The 21,752-nt window shown below is 41.2% G+C and overlaps 1 protein-coding gene across 6 annotated transcripts in view; it reads right to left on the bottom strand.

The window, feature by feature from the left end:
* Positions 1-6,756: 6,756 nt before the first annotated feature.
* LOC141927590 (integrator complex subunit 6-like) overlaps positions 6,757-21,752 on the bottom strand; it is a 42,068-nt gene continuing 27,072 nt past the window's right edge. Inside the window, exons 10-19 of one of the 6 annotated variants that reach the window (XR_012624531.1) lie at positions 15,794-15,888; positions 14,948-15,058; positions 13,059-13,274; positions 12,465-12,588; positions 11,746-11,888; positions 11,149-11,383; positions 10,078-10,470; positions 8,195-8,288; positions 7,393-7,770; positions 6,757-7,031 (exon numbers count right to left, since the gene is read on the bottom strand). Coding sequence is in view for 4 of the 6 variants with exons in the window: in XM_074834715.1 (XP_074690816.1) it covers positions 7,671-7,770; positions 8,195-8,288; positions 10,078-10,470; positions 11,149-11,383; positions 11,746-11,888; positions 12,465-12,588; positions 13,059-13,274; positions 14,948-15,058; positions 15,794-15,888 (1,511 nt within the window). In the remaining 2 variants the exon portion in view is untranslated. Of the gene's footprint in view, positions 7,771-8,194; positions 8,289-10,077; positions 10,471-11,148; positions 11,384-11,745; positions 11,889-12,464; positions 12,589-13,058; positions 13,275-14,947; positions 15,059-15,793; positions 15,889-21,594; positions 21,676-21,752 lie in introns of those variants that run through there. The other 5 variants (XR_012624532.1, XM_074834715.1, XM_074834716.1 and 2 more) reach the window with 5 other exon arrangements.

Here is a 21,752-nt window from a genome sequence, read left to right as displayed (position 1 = left end):
GGCTGAGCTGTCTCCCAGCCCGGCACCATGCGAACAGTGGCCAGGGGAGGTCTGCAAGACGCTCTCCTCTCTGCCTTTGCTTCTCGTGCTCATGTGGTAACTGCAGCACTTGAAAGGGCCAGAAATGAGGCTCAGCCCCACCATGTTCTGGGGAGCAGAGCAATGGGACGCTCAGAGATCAGCTAACAAGCAAGTTAAGACAGGAGCACCGAAAGAAAAGAGGTGAGTCATGTCAGATGCAGTTCCAGAAAGAGCAGAGCAGACGTCCATTGGCATGGCCCCGCAACACTCCGGCTGCAGGCTGAGGACATGCGCCCGCCTCCCCAAAGACACCGTCTTGGTGCACGTTTCCATATTCTGAGTTGCTCCCCAGCTGCATGTCCGTGCCCAAGGATGAATGGGGCAAGACCTTCATTGGCATTTTCAACTTCTTACTGGTTTCCTATCATGATGAGAGCAGTCCCTTTCATCTCCTCCTTTCACAGCCCCTTCTCGCCTCAAGAGAGTGGGCACCCTGAGTCCAGAGGTGCAAGGCAGACCCTGGGAAGGAGAGCCTGCTCTGCTTACATCCACAGGAATGCAGGATTTCGCCACCCCGAACCCAGACAAAAACCAGCTTTCAGTTGCCCTGCGAGGTCAGAGCCTCCTCGGGGTCCTGTTGTCTGCACTTCTGGAAAGAGCCATCACTCAATTATCCAGCAACAGTTTCCCATCACAGCCTGGGCCGTGACTCACCAGCAACCACCTTTCCTCAGGGGAATTCACGGCCAGTTCCCATGGATTGGTCTCACCCCGCTTCACCTGCCGCAAGCCGCAGGGATAGCCGCTCGGTGAGCATCCTTCCCCGCATCTCTGGCCAGCACGCCGAGCCCCAGCATGCCCTGCCCACATCCAGCTCCCAGCAAGCCAGACGCTGCCGCCGCAGCGCTGCAAGTGCCACACGTTGTACTCCTGTTTTCTAACAATACTCCCACGGGAGGATTTGCGGAACGTGATGCACTCAAAACAGGCTCTTCCAGAGCTCGTCAGTCCCCCACTGTCTCCCGTTTCCACTGACGATCATTTTGGATAGCGGTTTCTACGCTCTGTCTGCTTCTTGTATGCAGAGGGAGGAGCCCTGAATCCAGGGATGCCAGTGGAATTTAAAAATACTCTTTTACACAGCTGAGAGAGAAAAGGCGCCGGAGCAGCTCAGGTCAGAAGCCAGAACTTGACTTTAAAGAAGAGGCAGTAATCCCAAAAGTGCCTACAGGCTCAGGCAACTTCTCCACAGCCCTCCTATCTCCCTCTTTCCAAGCTCCTGCTTTTTTCCAGCCCAAGTGCACTTCTAGCAAAAGGCACCCACTTCAGCCACCTCCACGTGGAAGCTGGCTGTAGGGAGCCTGTTGTGTCCCCACCCCATGCTCCCCCCGTGCCAGACCCAGGCTGGCAGGTCGGAGAGCACAGAGAGGCGCCCCCCGACATGCACAAGAGCCCAGCAGCCAGCCTGTTGTTTTGCGGTGGGATTTTCAACACCAGGGTTGTTCAGTGTACAAGACCAAATTAGGGCATGGACTTTATAATCATCTTTGCTAGTGACACACTACACGACCTTGGGTAAGTCCCTCCATCCATCTTTAAAGACTCTTTCAAAGGAGTGCCACAAGACTTTAATTAGCAGCCCTAGAAGTACTCAAGATAGTTTGTCTCTTCCAAAATAACCAACTGCAGATGAATTGGAACAACCTTATTTTCAAATTCTGCAAGCAACTGGGATCCAGGCTGCTCTCAGATCAGTCACTTCAACAACATAATCAAAGTTAAATGTGCCAGCTGTGCATGAAGGATTTTAATATGCTGCATGGACTGGAAAATAGCTCGAAGAACCAATGTTATTTTTCCATGGCTGGGATGTCACTGTTGAGCAGCTGCATTATAATCATCTGCAATCAGCAAAATGCCTTTTTTTTTTTTTTAATCACTTTTTAGTCTTGGGGAAGAGGGCTCATTTTTATTTCTGTCCTACTCAGGAAATCACCCTCAAATCCTAAGGTACCCACTACCAAGAGATCAGGCAGCTACTAGAGCCGTATAGGCTGATCAAAACACCTTCAACTGTCTACAATCAAACCCCAATTATATTGACAGCTTTAAAAGGTGCACCCAGACAGTAACTGCTGACACTATTACCACCATCTCAAGAAACAGTATGTGCATTTCCACAAATCCATCAAAAATCCAGCTCCAGCTGCCAGCAGGCAGTTACCTATTGTCACATATCCAAGACCGGGGATGGCTCCAGAGCAGAGTCCTTCCCCATGGAAAACCTGAGCGCAGCCCAGCATCATCCTCTGCAAGGCCCACCTCTGCACCAGCAGATGGGTCACAGCTGCAAGATGAAGCAAGAGGGGAAGTCTTCCAACTCCATTCTTTACGAAAGGCTGAACCTCTCTTTGATATATTCTACGTATTAAATATTTACAAATAAAATCTAACACTAAAATATGCACATACTTTGGAGAAAATGACAAGAAACAGGCTGATCATGCAAACAGAGCTTTGCCCCTGTAACTACCAAAATGCTTTATAAACCTCTCCTCCCGTTTCACCATCCTGTGAGGCTGTGTAAGTATTTTACAAACAGGCACACACCATGAGGATGCTTCACAAATAGCTCTCTGTCCGTCCTACCAGCTGCTCAGCAGTGGCAAGTGGAGCACTGGGATCAGCAAATTGCCAGAGGTGCCCAATATTTTAAGGGACATTATGCAAGACTGCTTGCATTAGAGGAGTGACAGTGATTGAGATGACAGCAAGCATACATAAATGCCAAATATCCAGCTACTTCCAGTGCTGTTGGAGCTGATCCAGGACTAGAAAATAGCCATGAAATTCCCACTGCAGATGTGAAGATGAAACTTCCCAAAGCTCTCAAAACAACCAAATAAATCTCCAGCAAAAATCTGATCGGAGGTTTTCATTCCACTGCCTTTCCCAGGCCAAACTATTCTTTTGGACCTCACCATAAAGTGTTTAAGAGCTTCAGCCCAAGCTGTCTCTTAAGAAATATGCAGCTTCTTTGACAGCTTCTCAGCTCATGGTAAAGGGTGATTTTGCTTTCTTTACATGGCCCCAGCAGCCACCATTCCTGGCAAACCCATGTGGCTGCCAACTCAGGGAAGGCAGATGCAGCTATGTTCTTCCACTGCATGTAAAAATACCCTCCTGTGAGTTTAGCCCAAGGCTGTACCAACAGTTTAACTCCTTCCTTGACACATTCTTCTTCTGAGCTATGAGTTATCAGCTGCTGAAGTTACCAGATTTGCCCTACCAACCCTGAGAAGCATCTCATACACTTTTAAAATGAAGGCTCTGAAGTTGAACAGATCAAGTTGAACCAGCTTTCACAGCATGCAAGCGGCAGCTGCTTTTCCCACTGACTCTACGCACAGACCCTACCTGCACTCCCTGCTCCATGGACAACAGGGTTCCCACAACACTGCCACGCTGTTTTAGCCACTACCAAGAGACAGTCGCAAACACTGTCAATGCAGAACGAAAGAATAAAAACGCCACCAATGCTAAAGTCAAGCCAAGTCTACTTTCAAGGATGAAACAACACGCCAGGTTGTAGCTGAACTGGAATGGAGAAAATCAGACAAGTCCAGCCTTTTTGATTTAGTCTTCCCTCACTGAAATGATCACAACGTTCAGATTTATAAGTACAGCTTAACAATTCCTGCAGGCCACAAGATTTTTCCTAAATCCCAAGGTATTATTCTTCTCCAGTTTCGTCCTTTTCCACTTAACAGACTTCAGCTTGTTTTTTGCAGACCTGAAAGAAGCAGCTCCTTTTAAATCCAATGACTAACATCCTTCCTTCAGATCTCTGCCAAACCTCGGTTCTGCCAGATTTCAAGTGTCTTTGGCCTTGTTTTCAGCTTAATTATGTTGCATATTCTTCAATACAAGCACTCTAGAGTCCATTTGCTAAAGGTGTGATGTTGCCATGTTGCTGGTATGGAACACTAATTTAGCTTTATAGGTTTTTTTTTAATAGTTTGTTTCTGTTAGCCAATGCATCTCCACTCATATTTTTCCATCAGAAGTTTCTCAGTAGATATTAAAGAACAGAACAAAAGGAAACCAACTCAATACTCCATACTGCTGCCATTTCAGCCAGCCAATTTAGAGGCAGAACCTGGAGAAAATTACCAGAAGATAAACAGAAAAAAAGATAGGGGTTGTTTCATTTTTGTTTTAGTTTCCTGTAAAGGGAGATACACTATTGCTTGACCACTGCAAAGCCAAGCACAACACAGTAACAGCCTCTGCAGCTCTTATTTTGGAAGAGGACAATCACTTTCTGATGCTGGTTAAACCTGGGCAGGAGCACACTTGCCCATCATAAATGCACTGTGCACACAAACTGGGAACAGCAGCACCTAACAGACATCTGCCATCAGTGACTGGACTGGGAGCTGCATGGCTAGGGGCTCATTTTAAAAGACTTCTTGGTGTTTACAAGGGAAAAAAATAATGAGCAATGAGGATGTCCAGTTAAGAGAGGGTCAGGAAATGGAAGAAGCAGAATACATATCTGGACTTTGAAGTACCACACAGCCCTTCTACCCATGGAGAAAGGTAAGTGCTTAATTTGTTAATTCAGACTGTTAAACAATGCTCCTTACAGGAAACACAGTGAGCCGTATTTTTTCCTCCGCTTTCTAACATCCCAGGTTTAACTGTGCCACATTACTTTCAACCTTAGATAAAGGCTCAAAAATGTAAGTTTGAGCAAAGCATGTACAGCTTGCCAAATTCCATCCACACATCCGTATGTATCTGTGGACCTGTACTGTCTCCCGAGCCGTTGTTGAGGAACACTCCTGTTGTGCAGAGGTTCACCTGTCATGCAGACTAGACACGTTCTCAGTAACACAGCTGTTGCTTTTCTGGGGTCATGGTCTCTACCTAGAAAAGGCAAAGCTTGACACCAGCATAACCTCTCCTGGTTGTCCCAGTTGCACACCAAAGCGAAGTGGCTGTATTTGTTCAATGCAGGTTCCACCCACATCCAGCATGGCTGTTTGTCTTGCAGTGAGTTACCTCCATTAAGAATCTCCTGAACAGAATCATGGAGCATTTACTGTTTCCTAAGCAAGCAATGTTCATTTTGTGCTCAATCTGGGACGCAGGCCTGAGTGCACTCTGAGACATATTACTGTTGCTTTTTCTTCATCTCTTCGCTGACCCAACTTGTGAGGACACTACATCTTCCTTCCTTCTTATGAAGACTCATCTCCAGTCCACTGTCAGGTTTCTTCCCCTCTAATATTCTGATCCAAATTCAATTTGTTCAAATAAAATAATGGTAAGAAAATTCTGTTTGAACTTAAATGGACTAATTTGTCATTTCTGTGCATTTCCTGAGGTATAAGATTTCAAACAAGTGAATGAAAGTCACCAGCTTCATGTAGCTAATTTGGCAGCCAACTGCATCACATCAAAAGAGCAGGTTTACATACTAACAAGGTCACTAGTTAAAAACTCAGCCCCTGCTCAGATATATTATGATCAAGTGGTTGTCTCCGGAACCAGGAAAGAAAATTAAATAACCATTAACTAGATAGAAGAGAGCTGTCTCCTCTTACCACCTACTACTTCAGAAATAGCATATTACATGCAACTCGATGCATGCAACCAGGCCATTTTAAAACGAGGTATGCACAGTATATCTGACCTTCTGTAAATAAATTCCCTTTTACAAGTCCAACATTAGGCATGGGAGGTCTATCATGGTGATGCACAGCTTCCACGTAATGATTGTGAATGGGGATTCACTCCCCCTTTGTATCACTCCAAGGTATTTCTGTGTTTTTAAAAAATGTTCAACTGTACAGATGAATAAAAGTTACTTCTAAGATAAGCAGTGGGACCGTTTATAGTAACACCCTTCCTCGTGTCACTTCATTCATATAACACTGTGACAGAGATTTGCTGTTGCTGGATTTTATTTCCTTCTTGGGTTTCACTGTTGTAATTCCAATGGTCAAACTGCATCTTCCAGAAAGACAAGCCCACTGCTTCAGAGCGGATGGAAAAGATGTCTCACAGGCTGGCTAGTACTAAAAATACCAGTAGGAATGGAGAAGTACAGTCTCACCAGCTAAAATCTGTTTCCCTGCCTCTCAGACGCTGGCTAGTCAACCAGAATCCCTAGGGTGTATGCAGTACAAGGTAAAGAGCCAGTTAACACGAGCACAACTTCAACCTGTCTTTGAAAGAAAGCTGTTAGAGGATCAGAGGACATTACGTGTGAACAACTGAAAATACACAATTATCAGAAGAGCCGCTTAATACTGGCACATTAGTGGTACTGCTTTAAAGGAAAAAATTAATTACATGCAGGTGCTTCAGTCTTCTTCGTATGTTTTGTGATATGTAAAATTACCTTTGGACAAAATAGTAAGAGGAACGGAGGAGAGGATACCAGCTCAGGTAACCAAAGGTTTGGCAAATTGGAACTTGGTGCCTTTAATACCAAGTAAAAATGTGCACCCCACACTGGCTGAGCCGAGTGATGGGGCAGGTACTCCAGGGTACAAACACACTCTACAACTATCACCACAAGCTGCATTTGAGGGTGTGCAAGATCAGGTTCAGCTGCAGCATAGCTACACTACTCACTGGTTTTTCAAAAATACTAGCAGTCTGTTGGTAACAGACAATTGGAGGAACTCAGTGCTGCCCGCTACAGACTCCTCAGATTAGCACTTATTAAAAATTAATAAAATGGTTTATTTTATATATACATATGTTCCAAAAAATTTATACAGTTAAAATATCAAATTAGTGATCTGGTAACAATACTGTTCAAAATAATCTCTTTTGTATGAACATTAAAATACACGTTTTTAAAAGCGTTTCCTTTTAGTGCTTCCAAAGCACAGCGTGTGCCAAGGCCACCTGAAGAATCTCCGTCCTCCTCACAGGATGAAAGAGAACTGAAGTCGGGGACCTGGGAAGCCTCAGGTGCACTTTCATAATGTCTGCAGACAAAACAGAAGAGAGTCTGAGGTAGATTGTTTAGTGACCATCGGGTGGTAACAGTCACAGGGCTGTCTTTAGCTTTCATTAACACAATAGCAGTTTCTTTACTCTCAATCTACACTGAATCTCAAGTTTAAAGGCATGGCTAGCAGTTCTTGGGAACAAGACCCTTGTCTCTGTGGTGGCAACATGCAATTTTACCAGTGCAGGTGTTTCTGGGAGGATTTTTTTGGGAACACACGGGCTCTCTCCACGATGCAGACAGTGCGTGCATTTGACAGTGCCCCATTTTAGTGCAACCTGCTGCCTATAGCACGTAAATGTCTAATGACAGCGTTCAAATGAGTAAATTCTCATCACCTGCAGGAGGGGCAGCAATGGTTATTTTCTTCAGCCTGTTGAGCAAATAGCACCCTCCACAGGAAAAAAGCCACACCTTTCATAGCAAATCCTTAAGGTTATAGCCCAGCTTCTGCCGATAGAGGTTCTTAAAGTTAAAGCTCCACTGCTTCTTCTCAGACTGTGATAGGAAAATCACTTGACTGCCAAGATGGGGAGGGCAGCAGCTACATCCTCTTCCACTCTTCTGCGGCACAGCAAACTCATTCCTGGTCCATATTCGTCTGGCTGGTACATTATTATCTACTGTTGACGTGATTAACTCTGTTGGGTAGGCTGTTGAATTCTAGTTCCTCTAGTATTCTCTCTAAGTGTTGTATTAAGACCCGTTTTTTAAACCTATGGAAAAGAAGGAGAGGAATTTATTTTTTTTCTTCCAAAAATACAGTTGAACAGCTCAAGACTATTCAGTCATGATAAATGGTATTACCAGAGGCTCTTTGTTTCCAGTATGGAAAAGCTGGCTTTATTTCTGGCATTACAACAGCCAGAAAATTTAATTTAATACAGCCGCCCCTCCCCAACCCACCCAAATTTTTGGTTGGTCTTCAATAGCGCCCCACCTCTCCATTTAACATTTAAAGTTTAAGTAAAGACTATTTAATCCATAAAATAGCAGTTTGACCACTAAAACATTTATAATAATTGAAATGTGTGAAAAAGGAAAACAGAAAATACTAGTGTGAGAAAAGTTTATGATTTGCTACTATGATCTAAATTAACATTTAATTTATGACTCCTAGTCATTTATATCTATACCAACCTTGCTGCTTCCTTGATAGCAAATTCAATGAAATACTTCTGAATTTCCATAGGTCCTTGCACCTCCTCAAGAAGAGAGAAAATTTTTTCATAATCTAAAAAAAGATAAAAATACAACCATATATTAAAAATAAATCTTGCAAATGCATTTTCAATAAAGTTTAACAGCAAAAAACCCCAACAAGGCCCAGTTTCACGTGTCTGTCTGTGTATGGTAATACATGCAAGACAAGAAAAAAAGCCTGCATTAGCTTTATGCACAGAAAGCAGGTGATACCAACAATCTGGTATGCAGATGTGGCCACCACAGAATTAGCTTCTCTAAGAGCAGCAGCTAGAAACATTTGTCCTCAGAAAATGTGGGCTAGGTAGAGAAGCTATCTCCATGAACACAGTGCCATCATTAGCAGTCAATATGGATGTAGGGCCACCAAGTCCTGTTTTAATCTAGAGCTGTCATTTCTGAAAGCAGAGGGTAGGATTAGTTCTCTCAGAAAGACAAACTATCAGTGCCTAGTCATATTAATTGCGCTTACACTATCTTACCGGTACAAAGTAAATATGTCCACTGCAAAAGAGTGAACTGGACACATTAAATTAGAAACAAATTAAATAGCACTGTTTCAGTATTTTCCATAGTTGAACCCAACATGAAGATATTTATGGTGCTGTGACTAAGAGCCTGCTTAGAGTGATGCAGCAGACACAGAGAGGATATATGGTCAGAACCGTGAATAAATAGATGTACATCTTTAACCCACCACTATTCAGTTTCTTTCTTTGATGACTGCATGAACTCTGCAGCAAGACAGGTGACTCATACTGAACATAGTACTATTTTACTCTACATCACCTTCACTAGACATGAATTTGGTGTAAGATTAGACAAGCCCACTTTGCAAAAGAGGAAGCAAAGACATACTCAAGTAGGAAGTTTGAAAACATCTTAAAACCCAGAAGAGTTAAGAATACTTCATTATACTAATTACTGGCACTTGACAATGTATTAGAAAAATATTCAGTAGTTTAATTTGTAGAAGTAATTCACTCAGATACAGACCACATTAGGGACATCTGCCATTTAAGAAAAAACAGAAAGGTTATGTCTGTGGCAAATCTTAAGAGCATATACATGAGTTGGAGTTTCAGGTTAGTGTTTTGGTTTTGATCCTGTATACAGGTACAGGCAAAACAAGTAACAAAAGCTGAGGAGGCAAGTCACTTTTCCTCACAATGTTTTAGATTTTGGGGGGTTATCAAACCTTATAGGAAAAAAGAAAGTAATTTTTAGTCTTCAATTCTTAAAAGAGTTGATTTACAACAGTGTTCCATCACTAATTACACTATCTCGCAAAATAAAAAAAAAAAAACAACTTTGCTATTAACTGCTAAGACTCCCTTTCAAACATATTCCAAGATGCACCCTTGTAGCTACATATGCCTCTGCCCTCCAAAGGAAGTTCTGACAGACACAAAGCAACCAAGCACACTATGCATATGCAAGCAGCAGTGCAGCATAAGGCAAAGTCTATCTAGTATCATTAGATCATTGGTAACACCTTCATAGAGCTACAAAAACAAAACCTCTGAAAGGTACTTTCAGAGTTATCTCTTATTATAGCAGTTTATCTATCTTCAAGGGCAAACAAGGTCATTTGGCACTCAACTTCCCAAACACTGCTGTCTGAACTTCAACTCCCCTGCCCAGCATGTAAGAATTTTCTTCCTTTTTTGTCCCTCCATTGCTCATATGCAAGCAATCAGAAATTATTCAAAATCTGAAGTTGTACGTATATTGAAAGAGCTCCTTATTTCCAGAAAAAAAAGTCTTCAATCTAGCACCACGATTAATATACTACTAAAAAAAACATAATCAAGACTTACTTCTTCCAGGTTTGCGAACCTCTTTCATCACTTTAATTTTGATATCAGCATTGCTTCCCTCCAACATCGTAGGTGTTATTTTAAACGAATTTGGCACAGATTCAGAAGTAGACTCCATCACCCGTTTTTGGTCATCTCCAGCCACACTGTAATTTAGAGGCCCTCGAACAAGTGCGTTGGTAACAGGTTTGTGATCCAACCCATCTTCACTTAAACAATTGAATTCAACAGGTAGAGAGTCCAAGTCATTGGGTAACATTTCATCCTCTCCCATAGCAGCTGGAACTGAAGGAGCCATTTGCACAGGTAAGCCATCAATTTGCTTCTCCAGTGACTGACAATTTTCTGCTTTCTTCTCTCCATTGCCATCTTGGACAATACTGTTATTCGTATCTACAAATTAAAAATACGTATCTTACTAGTGCATAACTAGTCAAAAAACCAAAAGGAAATAGTTCTGTACCCTTTCTTGTTTGAAGTACTGTGTGGTGATCTGACAGTGCTGAACAACTCTCCAAGACTTTTATTCTACCTTCAATGTGACCAAGAAAACACTTCCCTTTGGACTGTTACCATCTCATATCACTATCACAAAGTCACCATTTTCTGTACTCCTACTGCAGCATTATGACTTCTAAACTAATGTTTTCCTTCCTTCCCCCAATTCCAGCTAACAGGGTTTTCATCTGACTCCATTTGCTGCAATAGGTGGGTAAAAAAATTAGTATTTGTGGGAAATGAAAACGTAACCACATTTTCAACTTCCTTCCCCACCACAGAATACACAGATGAGAACTAAAAGCTGATCCGAAATCCCTACTTCCAAACCATCTTGGTGAAAGATTTCAGTAACACTTTTTTTAAAAACAGTTCATCAAAATTATTTTTTTATTCCAGACTTCATTAGCTATACCAGCAGTCTGTTTATCTAGGCCGAAGAAACTCAGTTCTACATAACACTAAAGCATACATACATGCTGATATACCCTTTTGAATCAACTTTTTATTTTGTTTTAACACAGATTTTCCCACTTGTGACCATGCAGGCTGCTGTACTACAACTCAATATACCTTTATTATTTGCTGGGATGCCTTTGAGGTTCAGATACGATGGGGATCCAGAGGCAGACGGTGGCCCTTTCCCACCGACGTGATTTGTGACGACGGGTGGTGACTGGGGCCGTCTCAGCAGTGGTGACATGCTACGCCTTCTCTTCAGTGACGCTGGAGTATTGGGCTCTCCAGGACGCTTAATTTTATTCTGAGGCCCAGTGACAAATTCATCTGCTTCATCTATCATCATACCCTGAAAAGGAAAAAAAATTTTTTAAAAAACAGCACAAAATATAAATTGTTTCATCAATTCATTGATGGAGTAAGTTCCTCTGTGTTAAAATTCAGGTGGCTTTCAAAACACTTTCCGACTCTCAGAACAGAGATACCTAAAGTACACTGTAATCAGAGACAGATCAGCACCACTCTGTAAATCAGCATGATTCTACGCAGGTTTCTCTTGGACCACATGAAAGACAGCACTCCTTTCCACACACGACAGAAGAGCTACACAGGTTAGCAACATACCACAGCTGTGGGAGAGAAATTCTACTCGCAAATTATTTCAAGCCATGTTAAATATAAAGATAGAGCAGATAGCGTGGCTCCTCCTACCTTCTTATCCTGTTTAAATGGATTGCCAAATGTATGAAGTCTTTTTGGTTGATCTGGGTCAATCTCCCGAAGGGGTGAAGGCATCATTTTCAGGTATTCCTGGTAATTTCCCATTTGAGCAACAGGAACACTATGAAGGCAGTCTGCAACATAACAAGAGATCTTAATTTAGTCTACCTTAAAATTAAGGCAATACAAACTTCACACACTTCAATTGCAAGTGTTAGCATTTAAGAACGAGAAATGACTATTTCTTTTCACTACAGAGGAAGAGCTGAAGACTACAATTTTGGAAATAAGGCTGCTAAGAGTTGACCTTAATTGGCAGAAGAAGAATGAAAAATAAGCAAGTTTAATCTCTATGCTAACAACTGCATCTTTAGACCACCACGTACCTAACAAGGGTAAAACAAAATAAGCTCCTCTCTGCGTTATGCCACCATCATTATAAAAAACATGTCTATTGAACCTTAGTGTATGGGAATGCTCTCCCATGAAACTTATTTTTAAAATTCAAATCAAGCATGACATCTTGTATGATGGAAGGCAAAAATTTCCTTCTTTCCCCTTTAGAGCGAAGGAAAGGACACCGATTGACTCAATAAATGATGCAATGTCCACTTCTGCTCCCACATCCAGGACAGAAAACATTACTTCAGGGAATACAAAAAATAGCTGTACTCTCTCCAAACTGTTAATGAAGAACAATGGCTACTTACCTTCATCCTGCCCTAATATAAGCCTGTGTGTTTTCAGAAGATTGGTTCTCATTCTAGTTAGCTGGTCTAGAAGACTGCGACGGGGAATATCATATGCATTTCTGAATGCCTGTGGCTTCAAATCCTAGTTTTATAGCAAAACAAATAACTTTCAGTTAACTCATTAGTTCCCACACACAGAGAAATTCCCCTATGAACTGTAATAATGTTAATTATTAAAAAAAATGATTCTGAAGTAACTTCAGAGCTTTTTAACTGGATACAGGAGACTCAATGGCTGTCTTTTCAACAAGACCTTAGTCAGCATTAGCACTTTCAGCTCCATTAAGATTAAGCAGGTTAATTCCTGCATGAACAACACTAGTTGTCTTTTGCAGAGATGGTCACTGAAAACACAATAATCTTTGTTTACTACCAGTGTCCCAAAATCAAGTGCAAAAAATTGCATTTACTCTCCTCACTATTTATGCCTACGTTGCACTCTTCGTGATTCAGTGAAAGTACTTACTACTTCTACAGTAAGTCCATAACAGTTACCCATTTAGAACAGAGGAGATTAACTGCTTAATCATGCAAGATCACTATGCTGTTTACCTTGTTTAAAAGTCCTATGTGGAAGCCAGCAAATTCTTTAACATTCATTTCTGCCAGTCTCAGTGGAGATTCCCCAGTGATCCCTTGCAGCAGTTGCTTAAAATCCCTACTGTGTACCAAGGAGAGGCCACTGGAGTGATTTTTCACTTTTATTCCAATTTCTTGTGGAACTTTCTTACCCACTGAACCTATTATCCGTTCCGACTCTATTTTTGTCTAAAATGGAATCACACCATGAGTTAAAAAATCAGCAGGCATTACAGATTTCCAGTATAAAACACATAGTACATTAATAGAATAAAACTATAAATTTAGTTCCTAACTACTCAACAAACAGGAGAACTACTACCCAGGGATATTTTGGATTACATAGATTAGATCTCAAGTAGAAAGAAATCCTAATGTGCTAGCACATGGAAAAGATATTTAGCCAGAGTATCTAAATTTATATGCTAGTAGGAGGTCTGTGAATATCCCTGATTTTGCTGCAAGTCTGACTCTTGTGTGTCCCTAAATAATCATCTTTAAAAGAAAGGAAAAAAAATAATGAAAGGTGGAATGCCTTAGGTTACTGTAAAGTTGCACCTAAACCGGTATTATTCAGATACAGTAACATAATTTCCGATATTTTTTTGAAATAACCTACGAACTAAGGTTTGTACTACTTTTGCAACAAGGGAGAAAAGTTATTCATAAAAGAAATTTGCTTCATCAGTAAGTTTCTAAAAACATATTACTTCCCCAATTAGCACAGATTTCTTATTATAGCTACAGAGAATTTTACTGTATTAAGCTTTAACAGTATTCAAAGTAAAATTTTTACCCACTGTCAGTATCTCAAAAAAACCCCAACCAACCAAAACCCCAAAACCCATGGTGATTGCAACCCACTTCCCCCAGATCTCATCCTCTGCAAAATTTGCTTCATTATCTGTGGGAAACACTGAATTTAAGGACAGCAGGAGCACAGCAGAATTCTGGAATTGCTTGTCCCTACATAGGAGCTTATAATGCATCCAACACATTCGAACTGTTTCATGTGCTGAGAATGTCTGTGAAAACCACAGTAGCCATCTCAAGCCATTCCAACTCCATATTGCAGATACATAATATGAATTTGCATATCATTAAGTAACCAAAATACCACAGGAAGTTTTATGTCTAATAGATGCTCAGTCATTCAGAGGCTTTTGGAATCTATTTTGTGCATTCTTTAAGGCGGAGGATTTTTTCTTTGTAATTTTAAAGGCCGCACTGCTTCCCCACTGACTTCTAGATATTAAACTACTGTTGTAAGAGCCATTTGTGCTAAGGAGGCATGGCTTTCAGACAGTCACACCTGAAACGGCACTCCTGACAAAGAGAGAAAGATATGTAAGGCTATTTCCCACCAGGTCACGCTTAACACATAGAATGGATTTGACCTGAAGGAAACGGGAAGCTCGGATATAAAGCTTGAACTGTCATTTTATGCCCCATGGACAAGACCATACACTTTTTTTGGAACATACACATTGCCAAGGCACACATGGAAATAAACATGACACTGAGAGCAAGCCTCTGACTTCAGCTGTGAAGAACAATGGCAAGAGCAGTCATAAATCCAATTAGTGATGAACTTTGGAGTTTATATGTCTAGCAGATACTTAAAATATAGCTGAAGAGGTCTCTCTCACACTCCCCTCCACCACTTACAGAAGGCACAATCACTGGCTACAGACCCACTCTGGATTCATCCATATTTGCGGTGGAAATGCTCAACAATCTTCAATTACAATATATGCTGTACACCCATATGAACTCCCACAGGGATTAACTGCTTTATAATGAGATTACCACAAACTAAATAATCAACGCACTTCTAATTGCAAAGGTTTTATCAATACTACCTGTTGGCTGAGTTTTTTAAGGTAAGAGATAACACTGTAACTAAGTCCACAATCTAAATTATCTGATATCAGATTTGGAGCTCCCATCATCCTTAGGGCTTTCTTTAATGGCTATAAGGAAAACAAAATACACAATAGTAAGAGAATAAGTCTTTAAAAAAAAAATTTATAAGATCAATTACAGGAAGCTAAGGCACATGGATTAGTGCTCTAGCTTTTTCACTTTTGGCCACTAAAATTCAAGTCTATTCAGATAACATGTGACATGAGTTTGGTTGTCTAACTAGCTCGCAACGGACGTTATGCCACATTACCAAGACACCACAGAGTGTGGTGCCACTGGCAATTTCCACTCAAAGGCTCAGTACCAGAATAGCCGGGATGATGCAAGTCCATATTGAGGTGCATTGTCCAAGCTACATGTAAAAGGTGACACAGTGCCATCCCCCCGCCCTTTATTTGGCCCAGCCAGTTCTCTTAGTATCAGCTTCCCAAGTTCTAGCACTTTACCCACATTAATAAACAAACAAATCTGCATTTTACTAAGTTACAAAAATAATGCCAAATTTGGTTTCTCTGAACAATCTGAAGTACTCTAGATCAAATATTTAACATTTAATGAACAGAAAACACATTCAATATCTTAATATAGTTACTATTACTCAGTATTATTAGAAATTTATTTATTTCTTAAAAATGTTTGACCTGATCTACATACCTCTGCAAAGCAAAACCTTTACTGCCTAAAATGTCATCATAATTATGTAATCAAAGAGGTATGATGCACAGGACTCTGGTCACATCAGCCATTATACCCAGGAGGATGAAATGAGAAAAGGAACATACCAGTAAGTAGTAAGGAGGCATTGTTTTTAAGTAGTTGTCAAAAGCCTGTCGCCACTTCAGATTCGGCTTAAGTTTGTGAACCTTAAACAAGTCATCTGCAACAAGGAAAACAACAGAAGAAAGTTTCATTTATATAGTCCCAGACCATTAGCAGTATCCAAAATTCAACGTGCCAGGCTTCCCCCCATTTTTCCTCCCTCCACCCATCTCCCAATGGGGCTTCCCCACAAAAACTGTTCTTAACCTTAGGTTTGAAGGATTGTGAATCCCCAGTCCTAGCTGCAGTAGACAGTCCAGAACAAGTCCTCATTATAGGCAAGACACCAGACTTAAATACTGCACATGACTACTAGCAGCATGGAAGGTGCAACAGATCCACCTGTTAAGAGCTTCAGCTCCCTTGCCCCCTCTTGCATCATCAGAGACTCCCTGTATCTAAACCAAACAACATTCATTTGGTTCAATTTCCATTTTCAGCCCAGCTTTCTTTTGTTCAATCTGTATGATGAATTCTGGTCTCCAGTAACATTCTTGGGCATCAAAGGGGGGGGTGGGGGGGGTGGCGGGGGGGGAAAGCAGGGAATCCTTCTGGTCATCTTTGCTGGACTCTGCTTACAACAGCAGCAGCTGCCCCCCAGCAGAGACGGGGTGTACCTCCAGCCACACTGCCTGCCTCACGTCAGAGCAGCAAAATCTCCCACAGATATAGACAAGAGACAGTAAATAGCTACAAAACCTGCTGCCCTTTAAGAGAGGGGCAACCAGACAGATTACTTCCTTTGGATACTGTTTTAGAAATACCTTGCTCACACTAGAGGTGTGCACATTGCTGTTTAGGAATCACCGAGTTGAAGCATGCACCTATTTGCCGTGCACATTATAAACTGTAACAGTGATCTCTAAACATCAAAACTGAATACAATATCCTGCAATTTATCATTTGAAATCAAGTTTCTCCTTAGCAGGGCTGTAACATACTGGCTAATGCAGGACTGGAGAAAGGGATGTCCAAAAATTAACTGCGGAGAGCTGCAGGAGACAAAGATGCACAGAAGAGGGTGTGCGAAAGAGATGCAGCAAGGAAATTGTTTTCTCCAGATTGAGCTTTCAGGAAGATATATTTGGAGAAGAAAATTTGACTTGCATAGTATCCTGCACAAATCGAACAGATGTTAAGATACGATTTTCCAAGTTCTCGTAGTCAAACCACACTTAATTACAGGTATTTTCCAATCTAAATGAATTCTGTATCACATATAAAAACCACACTACAGATGCTACTTGTTCTCTTTCCTGGCCTGAAGGAAGTGGGGTGGAGTTTGAAAGGACAAGTTAGAACTCCATTTAAAATCTCAATATACCACATGCTTAGCACTATTATCCAGAAGAACCTGTGATGATGATATGACATATGGCAGACATAAAATAACATCCATTCTTATAGGCCTATTAATTTTTTGCAGCAAAATGGAAGTTAAACTATACCCCTTTCCCAAAATTCAAAATAAAAAAGTAAAGCATTCAGTATTATAGTATGTCCTAATATTTTAAAGTCTATGAGTTGGTTATGAGTACAGCTTGAACCTTAAACCCCTTATCAGCACTTTATTACTGTCTCACTTCCTGCCCTGTGAAGGTTGTACCAGTATATAACCCCTGCAGTTCAGCCACACAGCCACTCTTAAATGGCACAGGCACAGACATTCAAAATGTATATTGGCTCAGCTAGCTACGATTCTTAATCCACTGCATAGCTGCATTCTGAGATGTCAAATGCAAAAGCATCTCCCTCATCTTTGCTATCCAAGTAAGAAGTTCTCAAATCTAAGTAGAGCTTCAGCAAAGATTTTGTCTGTTTAAAATGAGAGCCTCCCCACAGCACAAACCACTGCAGGAACTCCTACACTCTAAAAGGAAGACAGTCGTGGTCGTAAACACAGCCACAAGGAGAACATCATCATCATCACCATCAACATCTTACCTGCCTCTATCACAAGAGTTTGAGACATACACTGTCAGCAGATTGTAACACAGGCACCTGAAATGTACTCTGTGTCCTGGGCTGCGCATAATAATTTATATAAATAAGCAAACAGTAACCCACTTAACTATGTCTTTCATAGCTTAAATCACAAACTTTTGTAGATAAAATCCAAAAGAACTGAAAAAATCCTTTCACAGATTAGTTTTAATCCAATCTATTCATTTTCAGATACTACTCTCCGTAGTACTCAAAGCAGAATTCTTTTCACTTCTAAACTCAGAGAGCGCTAAAACCACTGGATAATTGGGAATATGGTATGAAAAACCACTAGGAAAGGGCCACAAGCTGCAACAATTCAAGAGATCAGGTAAAACTACAGACAGAGCAGTTAATTTAAAACCATGTTGCAAAGTCTTTATCCACTTCAGATTAATGTACAAAACAACCAAATTGTGACAAAGACAATACCAATACAGATCTTTAATACCCAATACCACATAAGGGGGCTGGATGCACTTTCAGGCTCAGTGAACAGTTAAAAAAGGAGCAGGAGAGAGAGAAAATGGTCAGCAGGTAATTTTAGCAGTTCAGCTGGAGGCTAATTGCAGGAACAGTTCATGTGACAACAGTCTAGTTGTGAGAGATGGCTTGCACCATGTAACCTAAAGTAAAACTTACACTTTTTTTTAATCACCACTCACATGAAATTCCACCTGAGCAAGTACACCACCGTTCCCTGTTGGCTCCTGTAACTGAGCTTTCTAATACCTCTGCACCTTTGTTTTAACCATGATTTTACATTCAAAGAAAGCAACATCCTTCCCTGCAAACAATCTAGCTAAAAATAAGGTACTGCAATGTAAAACAGTATCCACCATTAAAAAAAGGTATTGTGGCACTCTTTTCCCATCGCTTGGCTCTCCCTCCCAGTGCCACAGCGTGCTATGTTCACATTTGTGAGAAAGACAGCCCTGGGTTTCCAAAACATAAAATCATTACTTGCAGGTTCTCTCAATGAGCCTGTAAAAGCAAAGGAAACTGTCCATGTTGCAGTCCTTCGCAGGCAGACATTTTCTAAATGCTCATCCTTCTCCACATTTAGGCCCACAGAGAAAGGGTATTAACCACCTTCTCATGGTATTTTCATCATGGCTGTTTCACTACTGCTTCTGCTGACACTCCCAATGAATAATCACTCCTGTTGCCCAGCAGTGCCTGCCCTCCCACTAACGCAGCCAAGATCAGCCAAGGAAACACCTTAGGCAAGGCAGAAGCATTCAGAAGCTCACCTCATCTTTGCTAAACTCTAACCCCTCATTTGACTTCTACTTAATGAGCCTACTGTACAATTGTTTTTAAACAGAGTAATATCTGAAGTAGCTTTGCTGGTATCAGTTAAAGGCAACAGTCCTTCAAGGGGAAATTTCTATAATCTGCGGGCCAAACATACCCAGCAGCAAAGTATGTCAGCATCTCTCTGTGAAAAGTTCTGTCTTCAGAAGTCTGCCTCACACTGAAGGGGGGGGGGGGGGGGGCGGCACACGGGGAAGAGAACTGCACCCCACCTCCTCAGTTCTCAGAGCAAACCACCACCCCAAGCTAGTCATAAGGCCTCTCTAGCCTTTCCTATGAGAGCAAAAAGTTGCTGCTCGGCTGCCACAACACATCCCACATGGTCTCTCTTACCTATGTGAAAGAACTAGAAACCAGAATTTTTGTTAGACAACCAATTTACCACAGGGGGCATGGGTCAGGTTAATGCCTGAACTGTGAGGCTTCACTATTTCATGAAATCTCATTAATCAGCTCCTTTCCTTACAAAGTTTCAGATTCTAAAAGCAGACCCATTAAGTTACAAGCTAGGAGAGGCTTGCAAATCCACTCTTGCAGAAACCAAGCTATAAAATCACCAAATCTATAGGATGTGGTACAATTTACCTCCTTCAGTCACAGACCGCTACAACTTTTTTGCTCAAGTTTAATCTTTTTTCATCTTTTTTCACTATCCGTTTGCTCAAGTATCATCTGCAAGCTTCCTCATGCATACCTACCCTACCTGTCTTTTAGGGCTGTTTCTTACATTATTTTCCAAAAACAGAACTCCAACTTCCCTTGCTCAAGAAGTCAGGAGGAAAACAACCATGCAAGGAAAAAAATTCTTAAGCATCTTGCTATCTGTTTATAAGACTGAACACACATAAGCCTCTTGATAAGACAGTACAAAGTTGTAAAGTGGTTTTGACTTTATCTGAAAGAGTCACTAGAAGGCACAGAGAGAGATTATCCATGGTACTATCCCAAGATAAGTCCTAGTCCTCCAACACAATATTCTACCAGTAGGGCAGTAGCCACTAGAACCGCACTGATGCAGCAATATGGGTGGTAGTGGCTGAATAGAACAGACTTCTCCTGGGCTTGGAAATTCTCACATCCTTTCTAATCCAGGTTAGAGTAATGGAAGATTGATTTTACACACTCAAATCAGTCCTCTGCTGAGCCATCAGTGTCCACTATTGATATGTATTAAGACAGACACAAGGGGAGTGTTTGAAAACAGAAATGACCCCTACCTACCTAGAGACAAACACAGAGTCAGTATTTTTTAAAACATCTACAAATAATTTAACAGGTATGCTGCTAATCATCTTAGCCATCTTCTGTACTGCTAAGTAGAAAAGGGGCCAGATCTGCTTTCACGTTTTATGTATATTCCACAGAACTTAATTCCTCCATGCCTTAGACCAAGGATAAACAAAGTCCTGGAATGAGATCTGAATGTAAGACTTCATGTATGTGTTTGTGTTTACGGAATGCACAGTATTTGCATTCTAAAGAAAACATCCACTTTACAACTCAGGCAACACAGAAGCTCTGCATTTTCCTTTAAACAGCCTTCAGAAATTTAAGATGTGGGATATCAAGTGAGTAAACTACAGACTAGCACTACATATACTGACAAACGCCTTTCTCCAAGGAGTAGGAAGAGCTTTACACCCCTGCAAAAAAGGCAGGGGGAAGAAAAGAGCTGCCAGGGAAGACACAGCAGAACTGCAAATGTCAACATCAGAAAAAATAGGGAGATTCTTTTAGTATCCAGTGATGGCTTTTCAGCTACTGCATCTGCTACAGTAATTCAGTAGCCACAAACTCACAGAAACTCTAATTTAGCCTAGAAGTATCCTACTTGCACACTTTGGGACAATTATTAGGCTACATGAATGACTACAGAAGACACATTCAAATTATCAGCAAGCAATTTTCTGTTTTGGTTATGACCAGGATTATGAAAAAGAACTCCTGAACTGTGTTGGTTTTTTTCTAAAAATGAACGGAAAAAATCCTGTGTAAGACAGTAAGAGTCAGTGTTATTTTTTTCTTGATCCACTGTTATTCTGTATCACTAAACACATCCACAAAAAGAACAAAAAAGTCTTACAGCATCTGCAACTAAAAGGGTTAGCAGCACCCAGGAAACTCTTCTCTCTGCCATTACCTTTATGCCAGAACCCCAATAGACACAATTATTATGGCAGTTATTCACACAGCACCTTTTCATGCCGTCTTTCCTGTAGAAAGTAATTTCATTGTGGGAGTGAAAAAAAACACTGGTCCTTTGGGCAGGGAAGAAATGTAGACTGTTTCACTGCTCAATTCCTTCTTACTGCTCTAAACTGCGTCAGGGAATTCCCTCTTCCCAACACCCACGACAAATACTGCATCTGATCTTCCTGTAAAAAATTAGCTGCTACAAGAGCAACTGCAAAACCTGGATACACCACACCCTAAATGAGGGAAAAGAATGGAGGTTGAAGCTTACTCCAGGTTAAGGAAGAGGCTACGTGTCTAGGAGGTGAACAGCATCAAACATGCACTGGAAGCAGGTAGCTCTCCTCCTCTGCTGGAGAGAAAAAAAGGGAGAGGGGGTATGAAAATCCTCTCCTCCCAAATTATGTTCAAGAGTTTGCAACATTCTCT

The sequence above is a fragment of the Strix aluco genome, chromosome 10 (assembly GCF_031877795.1).
Source record: "Strix aluco isolate bStrAlu1 chromosome 10, bStrAlu1.hap1, whole genome shotgun sequence".
Classification (NCBI taxonomy): Eukaryota; Metazoa; Chordata; class Aves; order Strigiformes; family Strigidae; genus Strix; species Strix aluco.
This window is presented reverse-complemented; position numbering and strand designations above follow the sequence as displayed.